This window comes from Polyodon spathula, chromosome 26 (assembly GCF_017654505.1).
Source record: "Polyodon spathula isolate WHYD16114869_AA chromosome 26, ASM1765450v1, whole genome shotgun sequence".
NCBI classification, from domain to species: Eukaryota; Metazoa; Chordata; class Actinopteri; order Acipenseriformes; family Polyodontidae; genus Polyodon; species Polyodon spathula.
The window spans coordinates 12482192-12508646 of record NC_054559.1 but is presented as its reverse complement, the minus strand read 5'-3'; the positions used below and the strand labels follow the sequence as shown (position 1 = coordinate 12508646).

Below are 26455 nucleotides of genomic sequence, written 5' to 3'. Positions count from 1 at the left end.
ACTCAGAGCTGAGCTAACTTGTGCTAGCGTTTCATCTTAGTACAGAACCGCTAGAGTGACACTCCTGTGTCGTACTGCCGTTGAAGACCATTTGGTAAATGGGAGTATTTTCAATAGACAAGCTACTGTTTTTTACACCGATTTGCACACATGCTAATAGTAGCTCTGGCGAATCAGTTTGGCATGACTCCCCCTTTGATTCCTGTAAGGCAAGTGCTTAGACAGCAGCAGCGACAAATGTGATTGCTGTCTTTAGCAGCGAAATGAAGCTGACATTATGTTTTTGTAAAGTAATATAAGTTATTATAGTAAAGCCTGAGGTTAAATGCGTAGTTCAATATAATATTACCTGCTGTTTAGTTGTATGGCAGTTGTATTTATTTTTATTTTTTTCAATCCACCATTGTATCAAACTGTGTATCATACAGCTACAAGAAAGCAGGTCATTTATTCATGTTTGTGAGTGGCATACATTGGGCCGAAGTTGTTTAAAATTAACAGCCTGCACAAAGCTTGTGATCTGTAAACATTTGTACATATTACAATTATAAATGCATATGCTGTCATTTCCCAAGCTTTTGCAGTGCCAAATGTCAAATGCATAATTATACAATGCAATACTGATGGGAAAATGACAGCGATTGCAGTAAATCAACTGAAGTTTACTTAAACTACATGGATTTCTATTCCACTGAAAACGTCCCCCCACAGAACAGTTGAAATGTACTGGGTTTAAAGGCTGCATAGATCCCCTTTAAAACAACTGCATATACTTTTAATATGCATATTGTGTACAATTCTTAGGTGTGGTAGGTTTGTGGTAGTTCAGCCTAGATAAGCACAGATATAATTATAGTTTTGTCTGGGTCAGCAAATTGCTTTTTTTTCTGTATTATTAACAGGGTGTTTGTTGCTGTTCTCAGCAAACTTCACGCAATTTATTAAATTCCTTGCTATTTGCAGAATCCCCTCCCAGCAGTTTCTGGTCTCTAAATAACCCCCATTTCTGGGTAATGTTGAAGCCATTGTGTTTATCCCAGCACTGGGTACCAGGGCAGATGGCAACACGTCAATGTAGGCGATATTCTAATTACAGCGCATTTGAGCTTAAACAGCAGCACATCAAAGAGATTCCGGTGCATTGTAAACTTTGCAGCTGCATTTCTGTGGGAGGTGAGTCTAATTTGCAAGTCTTGTTTAAATATGGTTCATCTATCTATCTATCTATCTATCTATACTATATATATATATATATATATATATATATATATATATATATATATATATATATATATATATATATATATATATATATATATTTCATTCTGGCATGATTCATCACTTGTTGCTGACACATTTGGTGTGATTATTCTTATGCCACTGTGCAGCACTGAGCAATTCCTTTCATGACAATCTCTCTGACATTGTGCCGGAGAAGGACTAAACAAACATGGATGGCTAGCTGTGTTATTGATTCAGGATTAATTCTTGCAGTTTATTTGTAAACAGAAGGCCGTTTCAGCAGCTGGCAAGCAGACAGCCAGCTACAGGCGCGGGATGGAGGAAGTGATGCTCGCTCGCTCTCCATGACATATGGTGGCGGTTTGTGAACTCCCAGGGAGGCCCACCCTGTTGAAATAACTGTGCAATGCTCTCTCCGAATGCCCTTCCAGTCATACAAAACAGTGAGGAGAGTGTACATTAGTTAGGGGGCAACGGAGAGACAAAATAGACCTGCACAGACCTCACAGAAAATATAAGAAAACGTTGAGTCCTGAGCTGCAGTGTGGAAGGCAGTGAGTTTTAGAGTAGCTCAGTGTTTAGGGTGCTGGGTTGTAGAGTGGAAGATACTTGGCTTCAGTAGCTCAGTTGTTTAAACGCTGGGCCGCAGTGTGGAAGGTAATTTGATAGAGTGTTAGGCTGCTGTGTGGAAGGCAGTGGGCTTGAGTAGCTCAGTGGATAAGAGTCTGGGTTTGAATCCTGCGCTGCAGTATGGAGGGCAGAGGGTTTGAATCCTGCGCTGCAGTGTAGAAGACAGTAAGTTTGAGGTGTGCCTGTTTATCCAGATTGTCCTTGGCTCACTGCACACCAGCAACCCCTGTGGCTGGCTGGGCGCCTGCAGGCCCGCCTGTATGCAATTCAGAACTATATATATATATATAAAAAGATGTTGATGTTGGAAGTATAGCCAAAATTTGGGAAAAATACTTCTAGGTCTGCAATACATAGAGTTCTGGCTAAACTAAATCAGAAAACCTTAGGATGTGCAGGGCATTTGACTGAGAAAAGAAATACACACAGGCAAAACATGCAACAGTACTCGGAGAAAGGGGACAGCTCGTTCACAGGAAATACAAATAGCTACTAAATGATGGGGTTTGGGACCACAAAGTAGTGTCTAATAATACACAATTGTAGCAATATTCCAATGGAACCACTGCTGCATCTACAGAACCAATTTATAAAACATGAAATTCAACCGCAGCAGAATATACAATAGAGATTAGAGATAGGGAATGATGATGATTTATTGAGCCCCTTGAGCCTGTATGATAGTGGAAATAAATCCACTGATAGAACTACTGCGATTGGGATTTAGTGAAAATGATATAAAAGCTATTAAAAGGTTTTTTTTTTTAAAAGGCAACCAAATACACATTTTGCTTCTCCGTTTCCAGTCTGTCAGGGAGGTGCTCTAGTCTAGTCCACACCTCTTTCCTTGCAGGACTCGTTTGGGGGCGCTTGGCCATCTTGTTTAAAGATTTAATTAACAGCTGAATTTATACCAGTCATAAATATTAATAACGGAGTCACTTCATATTTATTTTCCTGTTAAAATGACAAATCTTGTTCCATGTGATGCTGGCAGCATCCGCAAGAAGCAGACAAAATGATGTGTAGTTTATTTAGTGGTCTATATTTCAGGTTTATGTTTTGTTGAGAACATGGATTTCTCAAAAGCATTGTTGTATGTGAGCAGGCAGGCTACCACTCCAAAGAGCTCAAACCACAGTAAAGGAAAAAAAAAAACAGGAGCGCATTTAACATTCAAAAGATTTCAGCAAAGGAAATCTTTTAACATTCTTGGGAGGTATAAACCATGCTATGTAATATTTGTAATTATAAACATCCTACTGAGTCAGAAATTTGTACCTGGGGCCTGATCAAAGCAACTGGGCCAACCGAAACACAGCGGGGTCTTGCAAAAAGTGGAGGGAGGAAAATCTGTAAATCAAAATCAATCGAGTAATGAACAAATACAAGCACTGCGAGGCAGATGTACGTGTCAATTGAGCTCGTGTTTGAGGAGGGTAGAGGAAGTTAACCTGGGTAACGAGTCTTACTATATAACACATTCCATGGAGAACCAATGCAGGACTGGCACCCAGTTTATAAACGTGAAGAGTTTATGTACTTGAAACAAAGCTTCTTTAAAACTTGTTAATAAAACATTACGCTTGTTTCTAGTTTTTGTATGTTTTGTAGTAATCGTTGTAGCTGGACTTATATCACCGTGGCAAAAGAATGGGACCAAGGAAGTTCAATCACGTTGCAAACACAGCAAAGCATACTCAAGTAAAAACACAGCACTTCTGTGAGAACACAGCACAAGATAACCAAGCAAATGTAGTACACCAGCAAATCCCATAAGCAATAACACGATTCTAATATAATTGCTACTGTGGTTTCACAGGAAGACATGAACCCAGAGAGATTCTTCAGCCTACAGATATAAAATAAATGAGAAACTGATTTGTTCCAGTTTGGGAGACCAAGATTTCTCAGTTCATCCTTCTCTTCCTCTGACTGGCCTGTAATGTCACAAACCTAAAACAGGCTTTCCTACACCACTAGAGTGAACCATTCAACTAAGTATATTCCAATTACATTTTATATTAAAGTCCCCCCTGGGTCCCCCACATTTGTCAGTCCCAAGACTTTAGTAACAGAAGTTTGCTTGTAATTTCTGTAGGTGTGTTTGTGTGTATATATACCCAAATGTGAACTGAAACTTTAATTATAAAGCAGCTGCACAACATAAGTTCCCTGCCAACTTCAATGAGGTAATTATTACAGCGCTTGGGGCAACAACACAGATGCTTTCATGATCCCAACTTGATTTTTCATTAATTTTAAATGCTTTGGCATTTATACTTTAACCTAAATTAAAATAAAATTATTCATTACAAGGAAGCCTCAATCTAAAGTTTGCTGCTCCACCACTGCCTCCAATATGGAAGTCAGCTCTTCCACCCACTCCCTCGAGGAAAAAGTACTGTTTATACCACTTTGACCCTAAAGCCATATTTTTACTGCCCAAATGCTACTCTAGAGATCTGTTTGAAATTTAAGCTGTTCCAAAGATTAACTGCTAAAGGCATATTTGCTAAAGGCAAAGAGAAGGACTAGTAAATTTACGTAAAGAAAGCACATTTGAATCTTAAACTTCTGGCTCATGAGGACCAATCACAATTCTCCTTTCGAGCACACCTTTCCATTAAGGTTACACGCCACCACACAACTTTTTTCTTTAAGGTAGGTAAATTTAGTAGCAAGCAATCCAAGTATTAAAGTTGGTGAGGCTACAGAACTGTATGGCTACACTATTAAAGCAAAGGGCAGCGATGCAAAATCCCCATCCATCTCACTGGTGGCTAGAACAAAAACTCCAAGCAGAAGAGTGTATACACCTCCACCTAGTAAAGATTTAAGGAAGCAAAAACTATTTCCAGAATTATCTTCCTAGAAATATTTTCAGAGTGCATGTCCATTCTATCAAAACTGGAAATGCCTGCTATCAATACGTGGAGTAACTTCAACCAAGTTTAGAAATCAGATTAAGGAGAGGGCCGTGTACCTTCTCTTGTAAGAAGTACCCAGTGTGTACAGGTTCTGAGAACAAATAGTTCCAGATAACTCAAAATGAAGTACCTGTTAGCAAAATGCCAACATAGTAAAATAAACATACTAAATACAAAACTATAGGGTGGGGTAAACACACACAAAAAGTTCAATTATTGATTAAAAGCACATAATCTTGAAAGCATGCTCAAAAGTAACCAAGTCTGTGTGCATTAGTAAAGAAATAATGACACCCAGTGGGCAAAGGGAAATATGCATTAAAGGGCTGAATTTCCTACATTTTTAGTTGGATGACTATCAGCTACTACCTGCACTATTTGTTCAATCTGAACAGATGGTTGTAAAGTAAGCTGTGCAAATCAAGTTATACAATGATATTGGGCAATTCGCAATAAGATAGTAATGATGCCCTTTTTACAATGCAAAACTCCACAACCAGGAGAAATTACAAGTCAGGTCAGACAATACTATAGAGCTGGCACCTGTGGAGCAGGCAGCAGTTGCTCATGTTTCGCCACGATGAAAAAAATGACAGACTATTACAGTCCTACCAGCAAATTATAGCATTACCACCAAGTAATAAGTAAGAATGGTGAAACCCAATTTCAATTCACCAGTGGATGGTGATGTGCTATGTGTTGGTTTACACACCAGACAGAACTGTCAGCACTCAAGTGATCTGCACCTCTATTACAAGCTTCGGACAAAACAGAAACGCAGCACACATGCCCACTGAAAGCATTTTATTTGCAGGTGCCTTTACATATTTTAGAAAAAGAATCCCAGGATTTTGCCTCCTGTGTGTTTTCGCCTGGCTTCTTCATGGTCCATGATGCCAGCTGAGGTGGTCAATACAATGTATCTGCAGGACAGAGGACATAGAGCCACGTTACACAGTTGCACATGCAACAACCAACAAGGCATTTTGTCCAGACATATCGCTGGGCGTTTAGCAGATAACTGTCCTCTCCCCACAATACAGAAAGTACTCACGAAAATTATACATTTAGAAGAAAACAATGGAATCTGCTGTTATTTGATGGAGCATTCCCATCTAACAGCACTATTATAGATATGAACCCCTGCTAAACGGGCCACAGCCGTAGAGGAAATGGCACAGCCACCAAGAAACGGATCCCGTAGGTATGCCCAAAAAACGATGCAGAAGCCTAGAGAGCCATAGAGGTTCCCAAGTCCTATGTCCACAGGAAGTTTACAGAGTAAGCAAGCATCTGCATCTTGGTTTTAGACACTCACCCAAACTGACGAGAGGGTAGCAGGTTGTTCTGCCACTTCTCCAGATCCTTGATTTGAACATCAAATCGGGGGCTGATGACGCCACACTAGAAAGACCAAAAAAGATCAATTGGATATAATCCCCATCAAGCAGCAAAAACCTGGTTAACTCCTAACAGGAATCACTGTTTAGAAAATGTATTTTTATTTGAGGAGTGATGTAATTGATTTAATTTAGCTGTGTACGGGGGCCACAAGACTCTCCTGCCTAGTCTACATCCCCGTATTGCAGTATCAAAGCCATTCAAGTCAAACAGGCCTCTCTTCAAAAGGACATTATAATTACAGGTTAGCTAAACTGTAAAATGCATTACTTACTGTTGTGGATAAATGTAGTCAGCACTCAGTAGCATGATTTGCAGCTACAGCTACAATAGGCTCAGCACCAGAGTGCATGACATAATTTTTACATCATAGTCCTTTTCACAAGCATTTCCCATCACTACACAATTAGGTATGGAAAACCCATAATCAGTGGTACTCAACACTGGTCTAAAGGGCTATTCATTTCATTCACAAATACACACAAAAAAAATGAAACTCGAGTACCACTGTATTCCATGAATTGTATATAAAACACATTTACAATGGTCAATTAAGTTACTAAACTGCACATGAAATAAGATGATGACACTTTAATTACTATTGGTGTACTTATAACAGATCCTTGCAGGTTTCATTTTTAGCTGTGCTTTGCCCATTCCCTAAAAAAAAAAATCAAAATAAATGCTTACTTTGTTTAGTCTGCCTGTGAGATTAACAACAATTTTCCCAGCTCTATGGTCGTCGATAATCTCGAACTCGCCAATGTAGCCTGGAAAAAGCAAAGCAAGCGAGTTGGAGTACAAAAGAAAAAGGATATTCCCGCAAGCAACAAGCACCATGAACGCACTTTGGAAATTAGCTACCAGTGAGTGCTTGAAACTGAAAGCAAAAAGACCAGTCCTCTGCTTCTAAAAGTCTTTACCCAAGTCCTACTACATTATTGCAGCGATCATCCAGGTTCACCTATTACATATACTTCTCTCGTTAGGAGTGTGCTTTGCGCTGAAAAGCAGTGCAGAGTTCTTTTTCGGCTCTTGCTGAAATAAATTAGGTTGGGAACCACTTCATCTTAAATATACAATAACTACCAAAACACTCGCTGTACAAACATTACAAAACATTAAAATGCTCTCTACTGTATAATTTATATGGAACATTTTTCTAAAGCAATTTTTAAATGCATGGAATCAGAAAGTAGTAAATGGTAGATTATGTTTAACTCATGCACTCTATAATGCCTGCAAACCAGTCAATGTTTAATTTCTACATGTCACTTAGTTTACTGGTTAATCTGTACTGTGGAAAGCATTTGTATGTAAATTGCATGCTGTAAAAAGCTATAACCTTCTGGTAGATGTGCTATTTGTGCATGTTAGGATTTATTTGTGCACAACATCTGATAGCAATAGGTTATCGGTCCAAGATTAAAACCACAGCAGTAGAACACCACTGTCTCTCACCGTGCTTCATCATGACAGTCAGGAAGCGCACAATGACTTTGGAGCAGGGTCGAATCAGAACCTGCCGCTTTCCTCGTTTCTCAGCATTGTTGATGCTTTTCAGCGCATCAGCGAGAACATTCATGCGCACCATGATGCCTGCAGACCAAAGTCAAATGGAAAATAATTAAGGAAAACACTACCACACAATAATGTAACAGTTACCAGTTGAACACTCCACAGATTAGTGGTTAAAAATGAAATCCCTGCCCATGTAGAGATCCTACAAAGACAATACCTTAACCATATATCCCATTCCCGCACGAGTCATTTGAGTTTTTGACACCCCTTCCCCAAGATTTAATACTTTGCACACTCCCCCCCCCCCCCCCCAACTAAAACTACTACCATATTCAGCTACCATACGAAGAATTGTAAAATATGTACTACCATAATGGCAGTTCCAGCAATGAACTTAATTTATCACGTTTCAAAAGATCTTAAATTCTTAACACAACAAAAACAGATACAGCAGTAAAAAATGCTAGAAAGAACCTAGTGTTTGCAGCATGCCCATTTCCTGTACGTTACTGCAAGTTACTGTAGTTTTTCTACCAATTTCAGGAGTATAGATCTATCATGCCTCAGTCCCATTTTGAAAGCCATTTCAAAAGCACCACATTTAACCAGATTAAAATACAATAGTGCCCGGACAGCCTGGGCCTACCCAACACACTTACTCCAGTAACAGCCACGACCACCACTACCTTGCAAACACCTTATGTATACACATGAAGAACAGCACTGATATACAAAAGCTAACAGCCAATGCATTCACAATTTACAAACCCGCACTTTACACAGATCAAACACGGGGATACACGCTACCAAATGTATCCCAGGTCTGTATTTCTGGACACTCCAGCGATACTAAACCCCTACACACAGGACTACAGACGGGGCGCTACACCCCAATTTTAAATGACAAGAGCCGGGGACCCAGGTATGGGTGTCTGAGGTCCGAAAGAGACCCAAAAACTTTAACTAAACAAGGTCGCCATGTAAAAAAAAAAAAAAAACATTTGACAACGTCTATCCAAAACAAAGCACTGTTTCAAACGCATACGTTGAATTTTTTTATTACATATTCCGCTAATATGACACAAACCACCACATTTGCTCTTTTCAGTGTTTTTCACGGCCCAGCTATGAGACACAACCAGATGAGAGCATCGCTGAGGGCTGAAAACAGGGTGAAGGACTGGCACCCCGGCTCCGGGAAACATTTTTTTTTTTAAATCAAGAATACTTTCTGACCAAACCGAAACTATAAAAATAGATGCCTCGTTTCTCTGGGTTTACTCTGACATTGAAAACAGGCCATTAGGTGCCAGGATGACACCGATATTAAAGGGATTGAGAAGGGATAACAGTTTTTGTCAACCTTACCAGTTCTGCAATATGGCGGAAAGAGGAAGGAGAAAGAGCTCGCGGGGCGATTTGGGAAAATATGTAACCTCGCGCGAACGCACGAGAGTTAGAGGACCGTGGGGCGTCGTGTGATGATGGGCGGGGTTTGCTTTGTGGGCAATATGTAAAATAGTATAGCCTTTTGGGACAGATTGGTTGAAGTTATTGAACCATGAGGAGTTTTAGGCAGGTCTTTAAAGTGCAATGCAGACCCACATAAACAAAAATAAGTAGCCTGTTTTTTTTTTTTTTTTTAATTATAGGGCGGTACCCCACACCCTCCTCGACATACACTTCCTGGACAAAGTAGATTATGATTTATCATTATGTCACCTCGCTGCATTATATTAGCCTTACATTTAAATTGCATTCCTCAGCTGAAAAGCATCTGACAAAAGTATAGCACTCGCTCCCGGCTTGATTTTTTTTTTTCCTGCTGATCTGGTTTCAATTTTTGGGGGCCAGCATGCCAGCAGAGAGAGAGACCCCGCAGAGATAATGGTGCCGGTGTGTCAGGGCAACAAGGTGGACACTGTCCCACACCAGTGAGCTACCAGGGAAAGAGGCCCATGCAACAGAGCACCCTGAAACTGTGCAGCCCCCCTTCGCAGACCGACTACACCACGAACAGAAGCACGCGAGCAGGACTAACTATATACTCCAGAGACAGCTCAGTGAGTTCTATAACATCGTGCAACAATACAAACTCCATTTATTATGAGCGGCACAAAAACTGCAGCTGGCATTCCCTTAAAAAATGAAGAGGGTTAGGAAAATAAGATTGCCGAGTGTAATTAATTTTACTGTATCTGTAAATTACTGAAACAGTATACATCCTTGTGATTATACTGCAGTTACAAGGCGTTTGCATCATCTAATTTCCCAGTATAGTTTGTGTTCTGTATGATTCCCTCATTTCTGCTTACACATTTGCCATCGGTTACTCCAGCAAAAATGGCTTTTTAAAATATTTCTCGAGGCTGATTGGGGGAAAGGGAGCTGGGAAGGATATTGCCGTTGCCCTGTAGCAAGGTTTGAGTGCATTTGCTTTGAGACTTGCACAGTTATTACTGGTACAAATGGAGTCCTGCTTGCTCTCACAAACTTTCAGCCAAATATTAGAGGAATTACTTTTTACAGGCAATTTAACCCTAATTGGAAGTAGGGGTGTAACAGTACATGAATGTCACGTGTCAAGATGTATAATATGTAGGAGTACTTTGCAATTGTGTGGATTTTCCATTGGAATCAGCTTTTGAGTTCTCAGTTATACTATTGTATATTTAAATAAATGTAATCTTCAAAGCAAGCATATATTATATTCTACAGATAGACACAATGTTTCAATTCTTTACAATATTTTATTTCTATAGCAGTAAGCCAGGAAAAAAAAAATAAGATAAGGAGAGATTACAATATTGCTAATCTATAACAAATATACAAACTTAACACCAAAGGCGTACAGGACAGACATTTACAAATCAAGAAAATCAAACTGAGGCCAAAGCACTCGAAACAGAGAAGGGCATCATGTGGATCAGGTCAGAGACAGATTAGCAGAGTCTAACAGACTTCAGTAAAATACACCCATACAGTTAAACACAACTAATTCATAAAGTAACAGAGCATTATCTTTGTACTTCTGCCCAGTTTCTTTAAAAACGGTATCAGTGCAACATTTGTTAAATAATAAAAAAAAACAGAAATATTACACAAACCACATCATAAACAGGACTAAGACAGAACTGTTGCACCCCAGATCATAGCAACATAAACACAGCGCTTTCAAAACAGTCAAGTTTGGAACAAAATCAGTCTGTGCATAATACAAATAGAAGCCTGGCTTTCTGTGCATTTCAATTTTTTTTTTTTTAAAGAATGGTGCATGTTGAGAACAAACATTTTGGTTAAAACAGTCCCTTTTGTAACTTGTTTGTTTGGTGGGGGGGTGAGAGGCACAAATTAAATTGTATTTGTTTGGGGAAACAACTTGATAACTAATGAACTTTGACAGACAAGAGCAAGAAATAGTGGGAGTGGTAGCTAACAAAGAGGGCTCTGTCTGCGTTTTCAAAAAGCTCAGTATGTCAAACTCAAGACGGGCCGTGTGTGTGTGTGTGTGTGTGTGCCTGCCTCTCCACCCCACCCTGCCCAGTGAAAGAGTTTCTGATTGGAGGAGAGAGATTCCATCGAGGCAGAAGCACCTTGTACTGACGAGGGTCGGGTTGTCTCTCCTCTCCATTACTCGTTCTTCTTCTCTTTCTGTTTAAGCAGTTTGTTGATCTCCCTCTTTGCCATCCCAACGTACTTGCTGATAATGCCCTGCTGGTTCAGTCCAGGCAGCAGCAGCAGGAAGCTCACTGACAAGAGAAAGACGGAGGGGAGGGGGGTCAACATAAAGTCAATCCTCCTTTTAAGAACTATCCCCAGAACTGACCACTATGATTATATCTACCTAAATGTATCCTGGGAAAACAAGAAACTACTTGAGTGTAAGAAGGAAACCCTGTAACTAACATTCTAAGTTGTTAATACTAGGACTATACAACCCTGAGGATGTGTTTGCAGCTTTATAACAGGAAAACAAAAACTATACGTAATTTATTTTTAACAAGGGAAACCCCAGTTTTACACTGTGCTTTTTACACCGAAAATGTTTTGCACGAAATGCAGATCTGATATTTTCACAACTCGAAAGGCACATTTTAATTGATGATTTCAAATCAACTTCTCCACACACTATGTTCCTACATGGGTTCTGGAGTGTTGATTTGCATGGTTCTCTGCAGCTTCAAAATGTACAGGTTTGCAGCACAGGTAATCAACTTACCAATCAGGTATGTGAGGAAGAGGTTGTGGACCTGCTGTCCAATCCAGGCCATCATTAACAGAGAGATGATCGCAGACATGAAGTACTGAGAGATACAAAGCAAATCCCGATTAACACACATACACAGGCGTCTGCTACGTATAACTGATAAAGTCCAATACTGTAAGATTCAAAAGCCAATTTCTTGATTGCAATAATGCTATACTGACGTGTCTCGCCTATTTGAAGCCTTTGGTACATGTGCAACAGGCTCTAATCAGGCAACTTTCCATTTAGCTATATTAAAACAATACATTCACACCTGTCCACACACAATCAATGTGCAATTCAGTTTTAAGTGCGTGACATAACTGAAAGAATCCTATAAACCTATCACATTCATTGCTGTCTCTTTTTACATGCAGTTACATGTGAACAAGTTGACATAACACAATATAGAATAGTACCAATGGAGCTCCAGGGGACAGATCAGGGTGGGGACTCAGTAGAATTTCACACACTTCACTGCTGCAGCTACAGCAATATCAAGAGTTCACAAAGCACAGGAAGATCACTAGAATAGGGAAGTCAAGTGTTCTACAGCAGTTTAAGTAGGGAGCAGATGGGCAACAGCTGCAAAGCAGAATATCAAGTACCACTTTGGGTTTCTCTTCCTTAAGGGCAAAGATGCGCCTCCACCAGCCCACAACCCTGCGCTGTGTCTTCACCAGGTTCCCACAGATCTCGTGGAAACGCTGCTGCTGCTCCGTGGTCCTGGTGGGAAGAGGAGAACATCCTTGATAATGGTTTTCAAAATAAATACCTCCGAGAAGCCAATCAATCTCAACTGTGCTGTATTTTTTTACATTAACTTATTTACATGCTTAATGAAACTGGTGCACACACACTATTTGGATTACTTCTATTGCACTATGGTAAGGTCTGCTGTAGCCCAAATGTCAAATATTGCTTTGCATCTTCAAAATACGGCATGTATGGATTGAGTATTTGTGCAAGTGTAATTCTGGAAACTAAGCGAAAGAATAATAATTTGACCTGTACTGACTGGGGCCCTGGGACACGACAGCTGCTCAGGTCGCTGTATGACAGGCAAAGCTACAAGATACCTTCAACAGCAACTGCCTAGTGCTACACAATACCGGGGGTGGGGGTTGATCATAATCCTGGTATCAAACTTGAGTGACGCAAATCCTAAATGTCAAGTGTAGTCCCCCATAAATAGCTAAATGCCATCGGATCGGTGAATTAAACATGCCCTTTTTCATCCAACAGTTGTGTGTATTTCATTTCTGTTCTTGCAGAGTATAAATGCTTTATTTAAAAAGGGGGGGGGGGATGGGGGAGCACACAAAGGCATTTCAGTGGTGGTGGTTTATGTCTTAAGACACATTTTTTCCTATATATGGAAAAATCGGTACTTCTAACACCTCACTAAACCTACGATTCGTTTACCTTAAGGAGGTCTGTGCAAGTGCACAGCGGAAAGAGGATTTTCTGAAAATCCTCTGAGTGTATGCAGGAGAGTATTTGTTTAGTTTTTTTTATTTTTTATTTTTATTTTTTTTTAATTAAACCAATAGTGAGGAGACATTTCTTTTGGGTTTTCCAGCTCACCATTTGTTGGAGCCAAAGATCCTGGGTGCGAGAGTGGGAACAAGGTAGTCAGCTAGGCAGAGCAGCATGACGGCACAAGAAACCCCAGTCAGCACAGACGGGTCCAGATAGTAAATCATCCTGTTAGAGAGGAGAGAGATCAAATAGATCACAAACCGCCACAGGGCCAAGCAATTTGTGACGTCCAACTGTAGCTCCAGTAGAAACATCACAAACTGGGGACAGAACATTTGAAACACATCATAGGTACATTGATTCTAAAGCTTGGTTATATCAGGTATTGTTTAAGGACAATTTGTAACAAAGTTGCAATATATCTACATCTCTGTTCTTCCCATACATCAGGCTTGTATTTCTTACAGGTCTCCCTCAGCATTGCAAGATCACAATCACAGGTGGTAAATCTCAAAAGACAACAGGGCAGGACAGAGTCTAGTGTCTACTACGACTCATGACCTCCATGAGACAAAAGGTGAGTCAGTCGTATGTCTTGGGCTTATGCCATCACTCACATCTTTGAAAATTGTCATCCTAGCAGGTGCAAGGTCACCCAGAATCTGGAGTGAACTCCCTTTTATTCAATGCAAAAACATGATTAGTCAGCAGCTGAGATTCCTGTTGTGTGTGTAATGTACCAAGTTTTCAAAATGTACAAGATAATCATAGCTTGAATATGAAGAGCACATTTCGATCATTCCATTAGGTAAGGCTATCGTCTACAGTCCATGGGTCTATAAATGTGGTAAAGCAATCGGGTGGTAAATATTTAATATTCCACTAAAGCACAACATGAATATTTTAAAATGTGTTCCATAATGGTTGGTAATCCCATCCCCCTCTCACTCACAGGAAAACTGCAGAGACAACTCCCATCAAGGCTGCAGGGAACCAGGGCTTCACCCAACGCAGGACCTGATCCCCTGCCAAGATCACCTCTCCCCAGCCTTGCAGCTGCTCCTCCAGCTGGGCAGTCTCTTGTGCCTAGGAGTAGAGACATGGCAAAATCTGCTTTTTTTGTGTTAGTTTACTTGCACGCCTCAAAATGGGGTCTTTACAGCTAGGTAGAGAACTAAAAATATATATTACATCACCCTCATACCATTTTACATCTCCAACGGATGGTCTTATTCTTTACACACTAAAAAGTGATAACACTACACTATAGATTAACTGCAGACTTATTTTTAATGTGCAAGTGAGCAAGCGTGAGTGAAACTGCTACCGGAGCTGTGGATTAGTTCTGCAGATAGAGCAAAACAAAACCTCAGCAAGACAGGAAATGTCGCTTTTACCGCAGAGCGTGTGGAAAAAATGTACAGAGCGGGTATTAAAAGTTTGATCAATGTTCAGATATTCTGAGCATTCCTTCTATAAAATGTCAATGCGTGTGTATCAACACAGGTTTATAGCGGTGTATCAAATAAAATATTAGACGGACATGACAGGCAGGAACGGCTGACAAGGTGATCGAGCACTGACTTGAGCCAAGTCAGGTTCCCCTCTAAACCGATCCTCTAGCTCTGTGCCAGTGTTACCGCTTGGCAAGATCCAAGTGTGCGTGTGTTGCGTTGTAAAGAATTTAGACACAAAGGCGGCACGACTAATGAAAAAAACAAGACATATAAACCAACTACCCAGTATTATTTCTGGTTTCAATAAAGTGTTTTTTTTTTTTCAATCGTACGTCTTAAAAGGAACGTTGTAAATGTGCGTCGTGGATAAACACAATACCGCGATCATAGCATTTACATTGTATGCGTTTGCAACAATACAGCATCTACGCCTTGTATTAGCAAATCAGCCATTTGTACTGCGTAGCTGGTTTACTGCGTCCATACTGCTGCATAGTAATAAGTATATTACAAATCCACATATAAGCTACTTTAAAATTCAATAAATCTACACAACCTCACAAGACACCATTTTACCCTCCTATCAATAAGACGATGTGGCGATCATTTTCCTGACCCATTTAGATGGCAGAACGGGATTATGCATACACTGCAGTACAGCCGCCTGTTGTCTGCATTCAAATGTAAACAATGAAAATGTATGATCCATTATTAATACGAACGTAAACAAAACAATAATAAAAAAAAAACCCTACTGACCTTATGTCCTATTTTTTTTGTAAAGCTTTAAAATATCTCGTAAATCTAAATACATCGCTGACGGCTAAAAATTATAGTAGGTACGATAGCAATTGCGATTACAGTACGCAATATGTCGCAAACGAAAACAAAATATTAATTTACTGACTCAAATATCACACTTACCAGAATGTTAGCACTTCTGTTGTCTCCCTCTGCCATTCCTAAAGGTGTTAAACGTATAACAAAAATAAGTATATATATATATATTAACGTATTTCTAACACAACCGTGTTTTTCTATTAAGTCAACTGACCAAAACCACCCCTTATTACCTCCCCAGCACCTGCTACGCGCAAGAAATCAAGCACATCAGTCATTTATATAGACTCGGACGCGTACTTACGCCAAACATATGGCTCGTTGGGAAATGTAGTTCTTTTCTCACGTATTACCGTCCTTTGCGGAGGCAAATCAAGTATCGTAAAGACTACAATTCCCATGACCCCGTTTTGCACGGCTGGGAGTGTCGGCAATATTGTTTTTTTAATTGTTTTTTTAGACACCACCAGTCTGTTGACTTTATACAGGGGTGTGACTTTTTTTCTTAAAACAGACTTTAAACCAGTGTGACCAGTACTGGGATTTCCAACAAAATACCCGGCCTCCCAAGAACTAAAACAATGAGAAAGGTAAGAGCACTGATCAGACAGTGGCCTTGACCTCCCCACTCCCTAAATATCAATCTCAGTGCAAGGAACAAGGACAAACTGAAACAACTGTTTAAGTTGCAGCTGTGCTCGAAGGGCTACTGTCCCTCACAATGAACAGGAACCTGGTGGAATCCACACCTCACGTGACAGGTGATGTCATGTTTCATGCTAAGAAGCCCTGTGTCTTCGGTTGACACAGGCTCCATATTTTCTGGGTTGTAAGCATAAAATTCAATGCATGGCAGGATGGTGTCATTAAGTCCCATTGTTTAATGCGGTGCTCAGAACTGTAACCAGACTATTTTAAATAGTGTTTGTATGCATTAAGCCAGACTAAACCTAAGCGAGGGCCCCATTTGGAAAGGGTGATAGGAGAGCTTTTGAGTGAAGAACATTCCAACTAGAGCAGCAATTGAAGATTATAAACCTCACATTCATCCACCAATTTGGATGATGTTCCAGGACCAACTACCACAAAGCTGCACAGTAAATTCCTCCTAACAGCAGTGTACAGTACCATGGCATAAGCATGCTCAATAAACCAGTTGCCTTGACCTTTTACATTTCATTGCTTACAGTTCGCCCTCTGTACACCCATGTTTAAAGTTTGTAGAAATTTGTAAATAAACAGCCAAATGTTGCAGCAGTTTTGCATTTAATTTAATGATTTATTGCAAGTTAGTATGAAATGATTGTGAAGTAAAATACAAGTTATGTATGCTCCATGTTAATTTGGATTCTGATCCCCAAAAAATAGCCTTGGAAATTTGCCGTTATCTCAATAATCCCCAGTACCAAACTGAATTTACTGGTTGTCCTTGAACAGCCTGATAACCTTGGCAGAATCAGGCAAAGCAGGCACAGTGTAAAAATGGTGTAAAAGTGAAAACATCGGCTCTTAAAATCTTTTATTTATTTGTGCATCAAACAAAATAATAAAATCTTTGAGAAACAACAAATTTCACCTTCACCAAAACATCACTTTATTATTACATTTTCCACAAAGAATGTGATGGACTGAGAGATTAGTAAAACTAAAGCTAATGGGTTATTATATAGCAGGAATGGTGCATTTCTCCACTGGCTAAGTCAGATGGGTGTTGAAATCCACTTTTTCTACAACAGGATTAAAAAAAAAAAAAAAAAAAAAATGAGGGGAAAGAAAAAAAAAAACAAAAGACAAAAGTGACTACAAGCTACAAAATCAAGAAAAAGGGGGAGAAGAACCCCACAGGATTCATGAACTAATCTCTAGTCCAAAAAATCTTTTGGAATAATCCAAAACTCCAGAGGCAAGTCCACAGTGAAACACTGACGCCAGAAGTTAATGGCACATGGTGGCAAATATTTTTTCTATTTAACTTACCACTATTGCTGCTATAATTATTAACCTAAAACATACTTCATCACCCAAGCCTGGGCTGTGAACACACCAATGGCGTTTGTTTTATTAGCATACATTTTTTAAGAAGAAAAAGGTCTCTTCATTTTCAGTAGTAGGTTGCAAAAAATAGTTTTAAACGTGGTGAAAATAAACGAAACTGCCGAATGGCTTCCCAATCTCCAACATCTCAGTTGGGCTCCAGGTGGCAATCAACCAGCTCTGTTACCAGGCAACATATATTTATATATAATAAAACAATTTTAAAAAAAAATCGCTGGACCAGAAGATGTGTCATGAGGCTCTGAAGAGGTTTGGTTTTCATTTATTTAAATCATTTTTGTTGCAATATCATTTTCCAGAAGCTTGCACAAGGTCCAATGGATGTTGGGTATCCATATTTCTGCTTTAAGGATAGAAGGAAAACAAATTGGGGTCGAGAAATCCCCTTTCCTGCAAAATCCCTGCAGTGAATCCTTTCTGCATATTCTTGGAGTCCAGAAGAGATGTTTATTTATTTCTTATTACTGGAGGGGGTGCTCAGGCTGGGTGCCCGTCTCCACCCCCATTGTCACCCCCACACCCTAAGGAGAAGGGTGCAGACCCATTCTTTATGTTAGCTGGATCGCCGGGTGCAGCTGTGCTACGGGATCCGGTGTGGGCCCCAGGGAGGATCACTTGCCCCCCCTCCCCCCTCCCCACGCTGCTCTGCGGCTCATACGCCCCAGACCGAGTGGATTCTGGTAGATTCTGACCTGCTGGACCATAGAGATCTGCTTGCTTCACATTCACACCCATGCTGTCCACCCTTCATATAGCTGGGCGAGGTTATCCACATTTGTAGCCTCCTTGATCACATAATCCACCTGAAGGGCAGAGAGAACAGGGAGAAGAGTAAAGTATAGCAGAGAAAGATGCAGCTTGTCTCCCATCTGTGGTTTTACTCCTACACCGAGAACCAGTGATGTGATTAACACAGTGCCTGTTTGAGGTTTGTTAGGATGTGTGTCCTCAATATTCTTTAATTATGTTATTCTTAAATCACATATCAATATTTCACTTCACACACACACACATATATATATATATAAAAATCTCCCCTCCCTCATCATTACCAAATATTTTTTGTTCTTAAAAAAAAAAAAAAAAGCCTAGATTTTTACCTGCTCTGCCACACTCATCCTCCTGTTGGTGTCCACATCTCTTCCCTCCAGTTTCGCCTTCACTCGTTTCCACACACTTACAGCATACGAATTCCGCTCCTGCACAGCTACAGAACAGACATAGCAGGGAGGTCAGCGACAAGGAAAAAGGTGCTGCTGCTTGCACAAATACACCACACAAAAGGCAGACATGCCTTGACAATTGGTTTGCATACCTCTCCCCGTTTTGGGGTCACGTACAGCTCTCTTGGGACTGGGAGCCAGTCCTTTGTTGGCGAGTAGCAGGTTGCTAGGTGGGGTGTCTGCCGGTGTGTCCAGGTTTCTCAGAAGTGGTTTGCGAGCATTCTGAGACATGCCGTCTGGCTGAGTCTTTGGAGCGCTACAGCGCACAGCTGGAGACGGAAGGGTGTGGAGACAGTGTGTGAATATAAGTAGGAGAATAAAAAGTACCATCACTTTTTAGAATTTGTATAGACAGAGCACCTGCATCTCAGGGAAGCAGCACATATTCCACAGAGAGAGAGAGAGAGAGAGAGAGAGAGAGCCCTACCTGCCGCAAAGCTGGTTTGCATCCCAGAAGATGTGGGGCTGGCACAGTCACACGCTTGCTCAGTCACCAGAGGCGACGCAAAGCCTACCAGCCCGTTGTAGATCCTGCTTAAAAGAGAGAAAGTGAGATCAGCACTGGTCATGGTCCTGCTTCTGAAGAACAAAGTGGGTTTAATTCAGAAAATAGGAGCAAGAAAGATCCAGTCAATTCTTAGCATCTTAGAAATGTAAAACAGAGGGAAACAATATATTTACTATAGCATTTCCTGAAAAAGTCTATAGTAATCAGGGTCTAAGACCCTTATGTCTGTACCCACATCTGGCTCTGCGATTTCAGCTCCTTCAGAGTGGGTGGGATCTCCTGCAGCAGCTCCACCTGCTCCTGGCTGTGCGGCTGCCCCGTGGACTGCACCACAGTGAACAGCACAATCTGGATGTTGTCTTGCCACACCTTGTATTCAGACAAGAACTGCTGCACACTGCCCTCGTACACGACCTCCTCACCTTCTGCAAGAGCATTCTCTTCGTCCTGAAAGATGGAGCACCACTGTCAGACATCAACCCGTGTCAGAAAGGCGCGACAGCCAAATCAGTGTTTTTGGCGTGTCCTTACCTTGGCCATGGCCCTCAACAGGTGCTTGACATCACCGAGCTGCCGACTGTGACTGGACAGGATGCTCTTGATGCAATCGACCAGCCCTTGCAGGCTCTCTGAGACGCACTCTATGTGCTGCTCCCGCTCTGCCTGCACCGATCTCCGAGTGGACATCTCTTGGGTCAGCTGTTTCTGGGCACATGCCAGCCAATCTGTGGCACCAATCGGCAGGTCAAGTCCAGGATTCTGCAAAAAAAAAAAAAAAAAAAAAAAAAAAAATCACAAACATTACCTCCTGCGCTTAACAATACAGCAACGGGGCTACTGAAGTTTACAAACCTCCACTTGCTACCTGCTCCCGCACGGTGAACAAATGTCTCTATTCAGCACTACTATTGCCAATTCAACTTCGATTTCATCACCTATTTATGGAGTTAAGACTTACCAGCCTGCCAAGGAGGCGCAGCTCCAGTGGTGAGACGGAGCTGCTAAACTGCGCTGCAAAGGAGCAGGTGGCCTGGCACCTCTTGAGCAACTCGAAGAGCATTGTGTCCATGCTGAGAGCTTCAGGGGTGCGCGTTCGCAGGCTCTCAAAGTTCAGGATGGTGCTGCACAGGAACGTCACCTGGTTGGCACGCTGTCCCTCCTTCATGACCAGCGATTGCCGCTCACTAATTGTCGCCTCGAAATCCTGCAGCACAGGAGCCAGTGCCGGGTTTGCTCCCCCTGCCCACTTCAACCGTTGCTCGATACTGCCTTCTAGTGATGCCAGCTTCTCCTGCGTCAGGAAAAACAAATCCCAACTCAATTACTGATACCAAATACAACACAAAACTGTTAGTTTAAACACATTCTACATTTCATAACAGACAAATATATAAAAAAGCTACAATACACCAACACAGCCACTTCTCTTAATGTGTACTTTAACCCTTAGTGGTCCATTTACTCAGCACTTGTCAGGCACATCAGGTCCAACTTATTTTCACATGTGCTGTTTATTTTACACACGCTGTTTAACTTTTTCTCCCCCAGAGTAAAACAGGTTTAAAAAGGCACTGAATCGAATAGTACACTCAGTACTGTATCTCCAGCCAAGCCCCACCCCTTGTTCGCTGTATTTTTCACATACCTCTTTATAGAAGTGCATACTGATAAATCCTCCTCTGAGCACTCGTTTTATCACCAAACTCCTCAATAATGCAATCCAAGCCATTATTTTATTACTATAACATCTCAAAAAGCTCTCCAAATGTCCCCGGCATTCTTTCAGCGCTGGATGCAGATGCAGCTATCTCTTTTGTTTATGTCTGTGTTATCTCTGTGGTTCACGGGGCTATCTGATACGTCCTTTTGATTTTTACAACTTCATTTCGGCTACTATTGGTCTCATTTGGTCATTGAAAGGTTTTCTCGGCTTTTTCCAGAGAAAAAATGACTAGAGACCTGTGTTTTACGTCTTTTAGATGATGTTGGACAGGGTTCAACATCGGACTGGAAAAGGAAAAATGATGTCGGACCTGGTCCGACATAGGACCACAAAGGGTTAACAATCAAGTACAGCTTGCTTCTTACCTGCACGTTGGCAATGGAAACTTCAACCTGACCGAGTGCATGCAGCTTCTTCTTCATGTTGCCAAGGATGGCAGAGCGTGGTGGCGGGCTAACTGTCATTGCTTGATTCCGAGCTCCCAGGATGTCTTCATGCTGCCACTGTGAATTTGAGAGCAGCAGTTAGTACAGTTAACTGAGCCAAATCCCCACGTTCCTGAATGGTGTATAGTTTTGCAGCTAGTATTGCATTCTGTGAATGCGTCCCTCACCTGGAACATGGCGATGTGGAGCTGTGCTCTCTGCAGGATGAACTTGCAGGCTTCGATGTTGGTCTCCAGGCGGCGCACCAGGTCCAGTTTCTTCCAGGCCGCGTCGTAAGAGCTGGCCAGAACGGTGGCTCTGTTGAGGATGAGCTGCGACAACCGCCCAGCCTGCACTCCCTGCTCCACTGCCTTCTTACACAGATCATCTAATGACACCTTGCCCTCTGCCCCAAAGTCCTTGGCCTCCACCTGGGCGATAAGGTCCATGCCCAGGGCGCTCAGTGCGCTGCACAGTGCCAGTCCCAGTGCATGTGTGGGCAGCCCCAGCAGCATCTGTCTGACAAAGTCTGCTGTGAATGACTTGATGGGTCGTACCATCTGTTCCTCGTTGACAACGACAGTGTTGCGATAGAGGGGCTTCACCTGGACCAACAACACAGGGCCATTCGGGGCGCTAGGCTCATCTGTGGGGGATGGGCACGCTCCTGAGAGAGGAAGGGAAGGAAAGAAACATCGAATATCCTGTTCCTCATTCATGATACAGTAACTTTATACCACATATCCTCCCGAACAGTCTACCACTTACCAGACAGTGTCTGTGCAAAGGATCCGCAGAGCCGGAAGAACTCGCGGATGGTCTGCAGCCTCTTGAGGAAGAAGATCTCCTCCAGGACCTGCCGGTGCCGAGCACTGTCGAAGAAGTTCACCTGTGCTACTCGTGCCTCCCGTATCACATCGATCTTCCGCCAGGCAGGGGGCACTTCCATCTTGCTCAGCTGGAAGAGAAAAACATGTCTATGGAACACAGCAATGCAACACTAGAACAATGTCTGAGAGACCCTCAATATTACAAACGCAGTATGCTAACGTATGAAGCTTTGAAGCTACACATGCATCACCGGCATTATGAAACATTTCTATTTACAGACCTTTAGTAGCCTGCCAAGTAGTAAATCAAGTCTGACATGCAAATGCAGCATTACCTTTTCAGTCAGGAGTCCAAAGGCTGTCTCCAGCTGAGCAAACATCCCATCAAAGGCCACCAGTAACATCTGTCCAGCACTCATCTTGGGTGTGTCCTGCACAGAGCCCTGCAGGTTGCGAGGCTGGATCAGCTCAGAGTACTGGGCTCGCAGCATCCTGAAACACAGGGCAAGTGTCAAGCCTCTTTCCATACCGAAATATTGCAGACAACTCAGGATGTCTGATCTTGGCAGTGTAAAAGTCATTGGTTGGGTTAAAAAGATTTGTTTGGTAAAGGACTTTGATTGCAACATATGTATTAATCCATATAGTAGCTGTACATCATTTAGGGGAACTGCTCATGCCAACAGTTATTAAAAGTATGCAGACCGTGCCCTCTAATGGGTTCATGGGCACAGCCATTATGAAATCATTCAAATTCTATTATCCACTGTTTACCTGGTGACATCGAGGTAGTGGGAGTCTGCCTCCTCCTCCAGTCCCATGGCAGCATTGCGGAGGTGTGTCTGCAGCGCCTCACCCAGCCCCTGAAGGGAGACCCCGTCTGCGTTCTGCTCAATCAGAGTGTCCAGCTCAGCCAGCATACTGTCCAGGGTGCTCTCTCCCTTCATCATGCAGCGCAGAGCCTCTGGGAAGATGATCTGTCGGAAATTGGTGTTCAGCTCCTGTGGAGCAAAATGAAAAAATAATTCAAAATCTGAAGCATGGCACCTTCAGCTTGCACCACTAGTATAGAAACTAATAGCATATGTACGGACTTGGCGGGGAAGCTATTATTGCATTCTGTGAGCGCATCATCACATCCTTAACTGGACAACTTAGATAGTTCAGTCACTAATTATATATTCCACCTGCAAACACCTACTGTTGAGGAAGGCAATTACCTGCAGACAGGTATAGACTCCGTTGGCCAGGTAAACAGCCCGGGCGGTCTCAGAGGGGCTGGGAATGTCCAGGTCGTGTGGCATTAGTTGGCACTGCTGCAGCAGCTGTACCAGACAGGCCACGTTCCCACTCATGCTGCACAGCTCTTCCAGAAACCAGGCTCCATCCCGGGACGTCAGCTCCACTAGCTGCTCCCCCGCACTCGCTGCTGCTCCTTCCATCACCAGGTTACGCCTTCAAGAGACACGTCACGACACCCTTAGAATCTCCCGAAACAATTGGCTCCATTCAATTTGCTACTTTTACACTTACACATTGGCTCCACCCTCGACAACTTTATCTTTGCTGGATAAGCAATGCCAAAGTTAAAATGGGAAATAGGTAATCAACATTTATTTTACTTACACGCAATGTGCGTCTAAAATATTAACTAGTTTTCTTTAGAAAACATATACATTTCTCAAATTTTCCTTGTAAAGTGTATTCCATAAATATGTGAGTGCAAATTACATAAAGTTTTCTATTGTATTAGACTGTATGCTGTATAACTTTGCGGCTACCGCTTTCATTAATAAAAGTTGTGTGACTGGGACGGTGGCTGACCTGGTGAGTGTGCAGAGTGCGGAGACAAGTATTCCAGCCAGGCTGAGGGAGCCCAGCTCTCCATTCTCACGCAGGAACACAGTGATACAGCGCTCAATCTCCTGCAGCTGCTCCTCGCACACTGGTACACTGGCACCTTCTGCCTTCAAGCGCTCAGCTTGCCGCAGCAGCCGCGAGTTTGTGTCAGCCGCGTGGTGCTGCAGTGTCATTTCAGTGCTAGATAGGAACTGGCAGGTGGAAGGAGTTGGCTGGGCAGCATACTGACTCTCATATCTGCAAGAACACACACACTTTTTTTTTTTTTTAATTACAGGAATGACAATTCAGATTTGCATCTCATTTTTTACACGAGTCATGGCAAATGATAGCAGTTTCTAAATCATACTCTCTTACAATGAAGAGTAAATGGCAAAATCAGCAATGATGATTAATAGAACATTCACCAGTAACACCAGTTAAAATTACAGTTAATCCTTACAAAAAAAAAACTAATATCACCTGTCAAATCCCCTGCAACACACTTACTTGCAATAGATGGCCTGGCAGTGGTCTATAGTCATGTCACAGATCAGCTCCTCCATCCACTGCTTCCAGGCGTGAGCACGATGGCGGAGGAAAACAGCATGGGGGTACAGTAGGGCCACAGTGGCATAGCTGTGCAGGTGCTCAAGGCAGCCACGCAGCAGGGAACGTCTTTGTTGGAATAACGCCCCCACCTCCCCTTCCAGCTGCTCACACTGGCCGATAAGGTGTGCCTGGCCAGCATTCTGGAGAAAGGCTGTGGCAGGAACATAACTGGGTGGTCCTGAGAAATAAAGACACACACACACATACACACACACACACACACACGCAAACTCGTTATAATATATTGATTTATGGAGTCAAAACCCCTATTCTAAACTGGGTATGTGGCTAGTTCCAAAACACCCCAATTCTAATTGTGGGCTACCTTACCTAAGGTAACAATTGGCAGTCCAAGATTTGTGACTAGGGGTCTGTGAAACCAGAGGATTTTGTATTGCAGTACATTTCTGCAAATTAATTAAGTTTAAAACGCCTTATCCCAAAACAAGTCACCAATATTACTTCATAGGCAACAGATGGTTCAGATTAGAATCCCAGTTGACACAGGATGAAGTCCTTACCCAGGTCGATGGGGCTGCTAATCTCCTGAAGAAGGCTGGCAAGCTGTGTTGCCTCCATACTAGAAAAGGCAGCCTGGTACTGAGAGATCCACTGATCGAAATCTGAAAGCTTCACTTGGATTGCCTCCTGGACTGCAAGCTCCCGCGACTGCAGTTTAGTGTGCTCAGAGTACCTGGGCAGGGAAACCAGACATTAGCAACACAACACACATCCACTGGATTACACTACTAACACGCCAAAGCACGCTCCGCAACATCCGCAGTTACTCACGAGAGATGGGAATCTGTGAAGTTTATTTCAACAAAACTGCTGTACCTATGCTCCAGCGTGTGAATGAGGTGGTCCGCCCTATTTTCTGCTCCCTCCAAAAACTGAATCTCCTCCAGAAGCTTGCCCTGCAGTTTCTCCACCTCAGTGAGCTGCTCTTGCAGACTCAGGTACTCCTCCACTCCGCTCTCCAACTGAGGCAGAGCTGACAGCATCTCATCGCGGTTCTTAAACCAGTTCACCTGCAAGAGGGGGAGGCACACCATAATTAAACACACACTCTGGGGCTTAAGGTTAGCGCGTTTACAACTATTAACTAATTGAAGCAGTCTCTTATAAATTAAATTGACATTTGTACTAAACAAATATGCTGACTGACTTGCTAGGATGGGTTACAGTGCTCAAAGTAGTGCATCTCACCTTGATTTCTGCCACATGGGATGAGAAGAGACTGCGTGTGATGTCCCTCTCCATCTCCCTCTTGCTCTGTTTGTTCTCAGCCTGCTGGCCTCCCCCTCCGTACACTGCTCCAGCAAAGCCCACCTCACCCCCAGCAGTCCAGTCCACAAGGGGGTCATACACAAAGGCCTCTAGCAGCGTCAGGAGGGTCTCGCGCCCACGCCGCATCATCTGAATCACCTGGGGGGACGGGAGAAGGAGTTGTGCTATACTATTTTGTACTCAGTGTGTGTCTGAAACATG

General features: G+C 42.4%; 3 protein-coding genes across 3 annotated transcripts in view; all 3 read right to left on the bottom strand.

The window, feature by feature from the left end:
* Nucleotides 1–5591: 5591 nt before the first annotated feature.
* Nucleotides 5592–7829, bottom strand: LOC121300817 (40S ribosomal protein S15a). Its single transcript, XM_041229705.1, has 4 exons — nt 7665–7829; nt 6894–6973; nt 6121–6206; nt 5592–5725 (listed from the first exon to the last, which is right to left on the bottom strand). The coding sequence occupies exons 1-4, from the start codon at nt 7795–7797 to the stop codon at nt 5632–5634; spliced, it is 393 nt and encodes a 130-aa protein (XP_041085639.1). The 5' UTR covers nt 7798–7829; the 3' UTR covers nt 5592–5631.
* Nucleotides 7830–10454: 2625 nt separating this feature from the next.
* On the bottom strand, nt 10455–16016 carry arl6ip1 (ADP-ribosylation factor-like 6 interacting protein 1). Its single transcript, XM_041229704.1, has 6 exons — nt 15834–16016; nt 14405–14538; nt 13558–13677; nt 12579–12696; nt 11944–12028; nt 10455–11473 (listed from the first exon to the last, which is right to left on the bottom strand). The coding sequence occupies exons 1-6, from the start codon at nt 15867–15869 to the stop codon at nt 11355–11357; spliced, it is 612 nt and encodes a 203-aa protein (XP_041085638.1). The 5' UTR covers nt 15870–16016; the 3' UTR covers nt 10455–11354.
* Nucleotides 16017–17326: 1310 nt separating this feature from the next.
* The window catches only part of LOC121300491 (serine/threonine-protein kinase SMG1-like), a 38085-nt gene continuing 28956 nt past the window's right edge, over nt 17327–26455 (bottom strand). The window contains exons 36-53 of the mRNA XM_041229059.1: nt 26174–26392; nt 25802–25995; nt 25486–25658; nt 24863–25142; nt 24338–24610; nt 23734–23968; nt 23288–23514; nt 22849–23005; nt 22452–22641; nt 21872–22350; nt 21624–21761; nt 20494–20826; nt 20067–20294; nt 19771–19982; nt 19455–19558; nt 19120–19296; nt 18905–19011; nt 17327–18607 (exon numbers count right to left, since the gene is read on the bottom strand). Coding sequence (XP_041084993.1) covers nt 18530–18607; nt 18905–19011; nt 19120–19296; nt 19455–19558; nt 19771–19982; nt 20067–20294; nt 20494–20826; nt 21624–21761; nt 21872–22350; nt 22452–22641; nt 22849–23005; nt 23288–23514; nt 23734–23968; nt 24338–24610; nt 24863–25142; nt 25486–25658; nt 25802–25995; nt 26174–26392 — 3804 coding nt within the window. The 3' untranslated portion in view covers nt 17327–18529. The remainder of the gene's footprint in view (nt 18608–18904; nt 19012–19119; nt 19297–19454; nt 19559–19770; nt 19983–20066; nt 20295–20493; nt 20827–21623; nt 21762–21871; nt 22351–22451; nt 22642–22848; nt 23006–23287; nt 23515–23733; nt 23969–24337; nt 24611–24862; nt 25143–25485; nt 25659–25801; nt 25996–26173; nt 26393–26455) is intronic.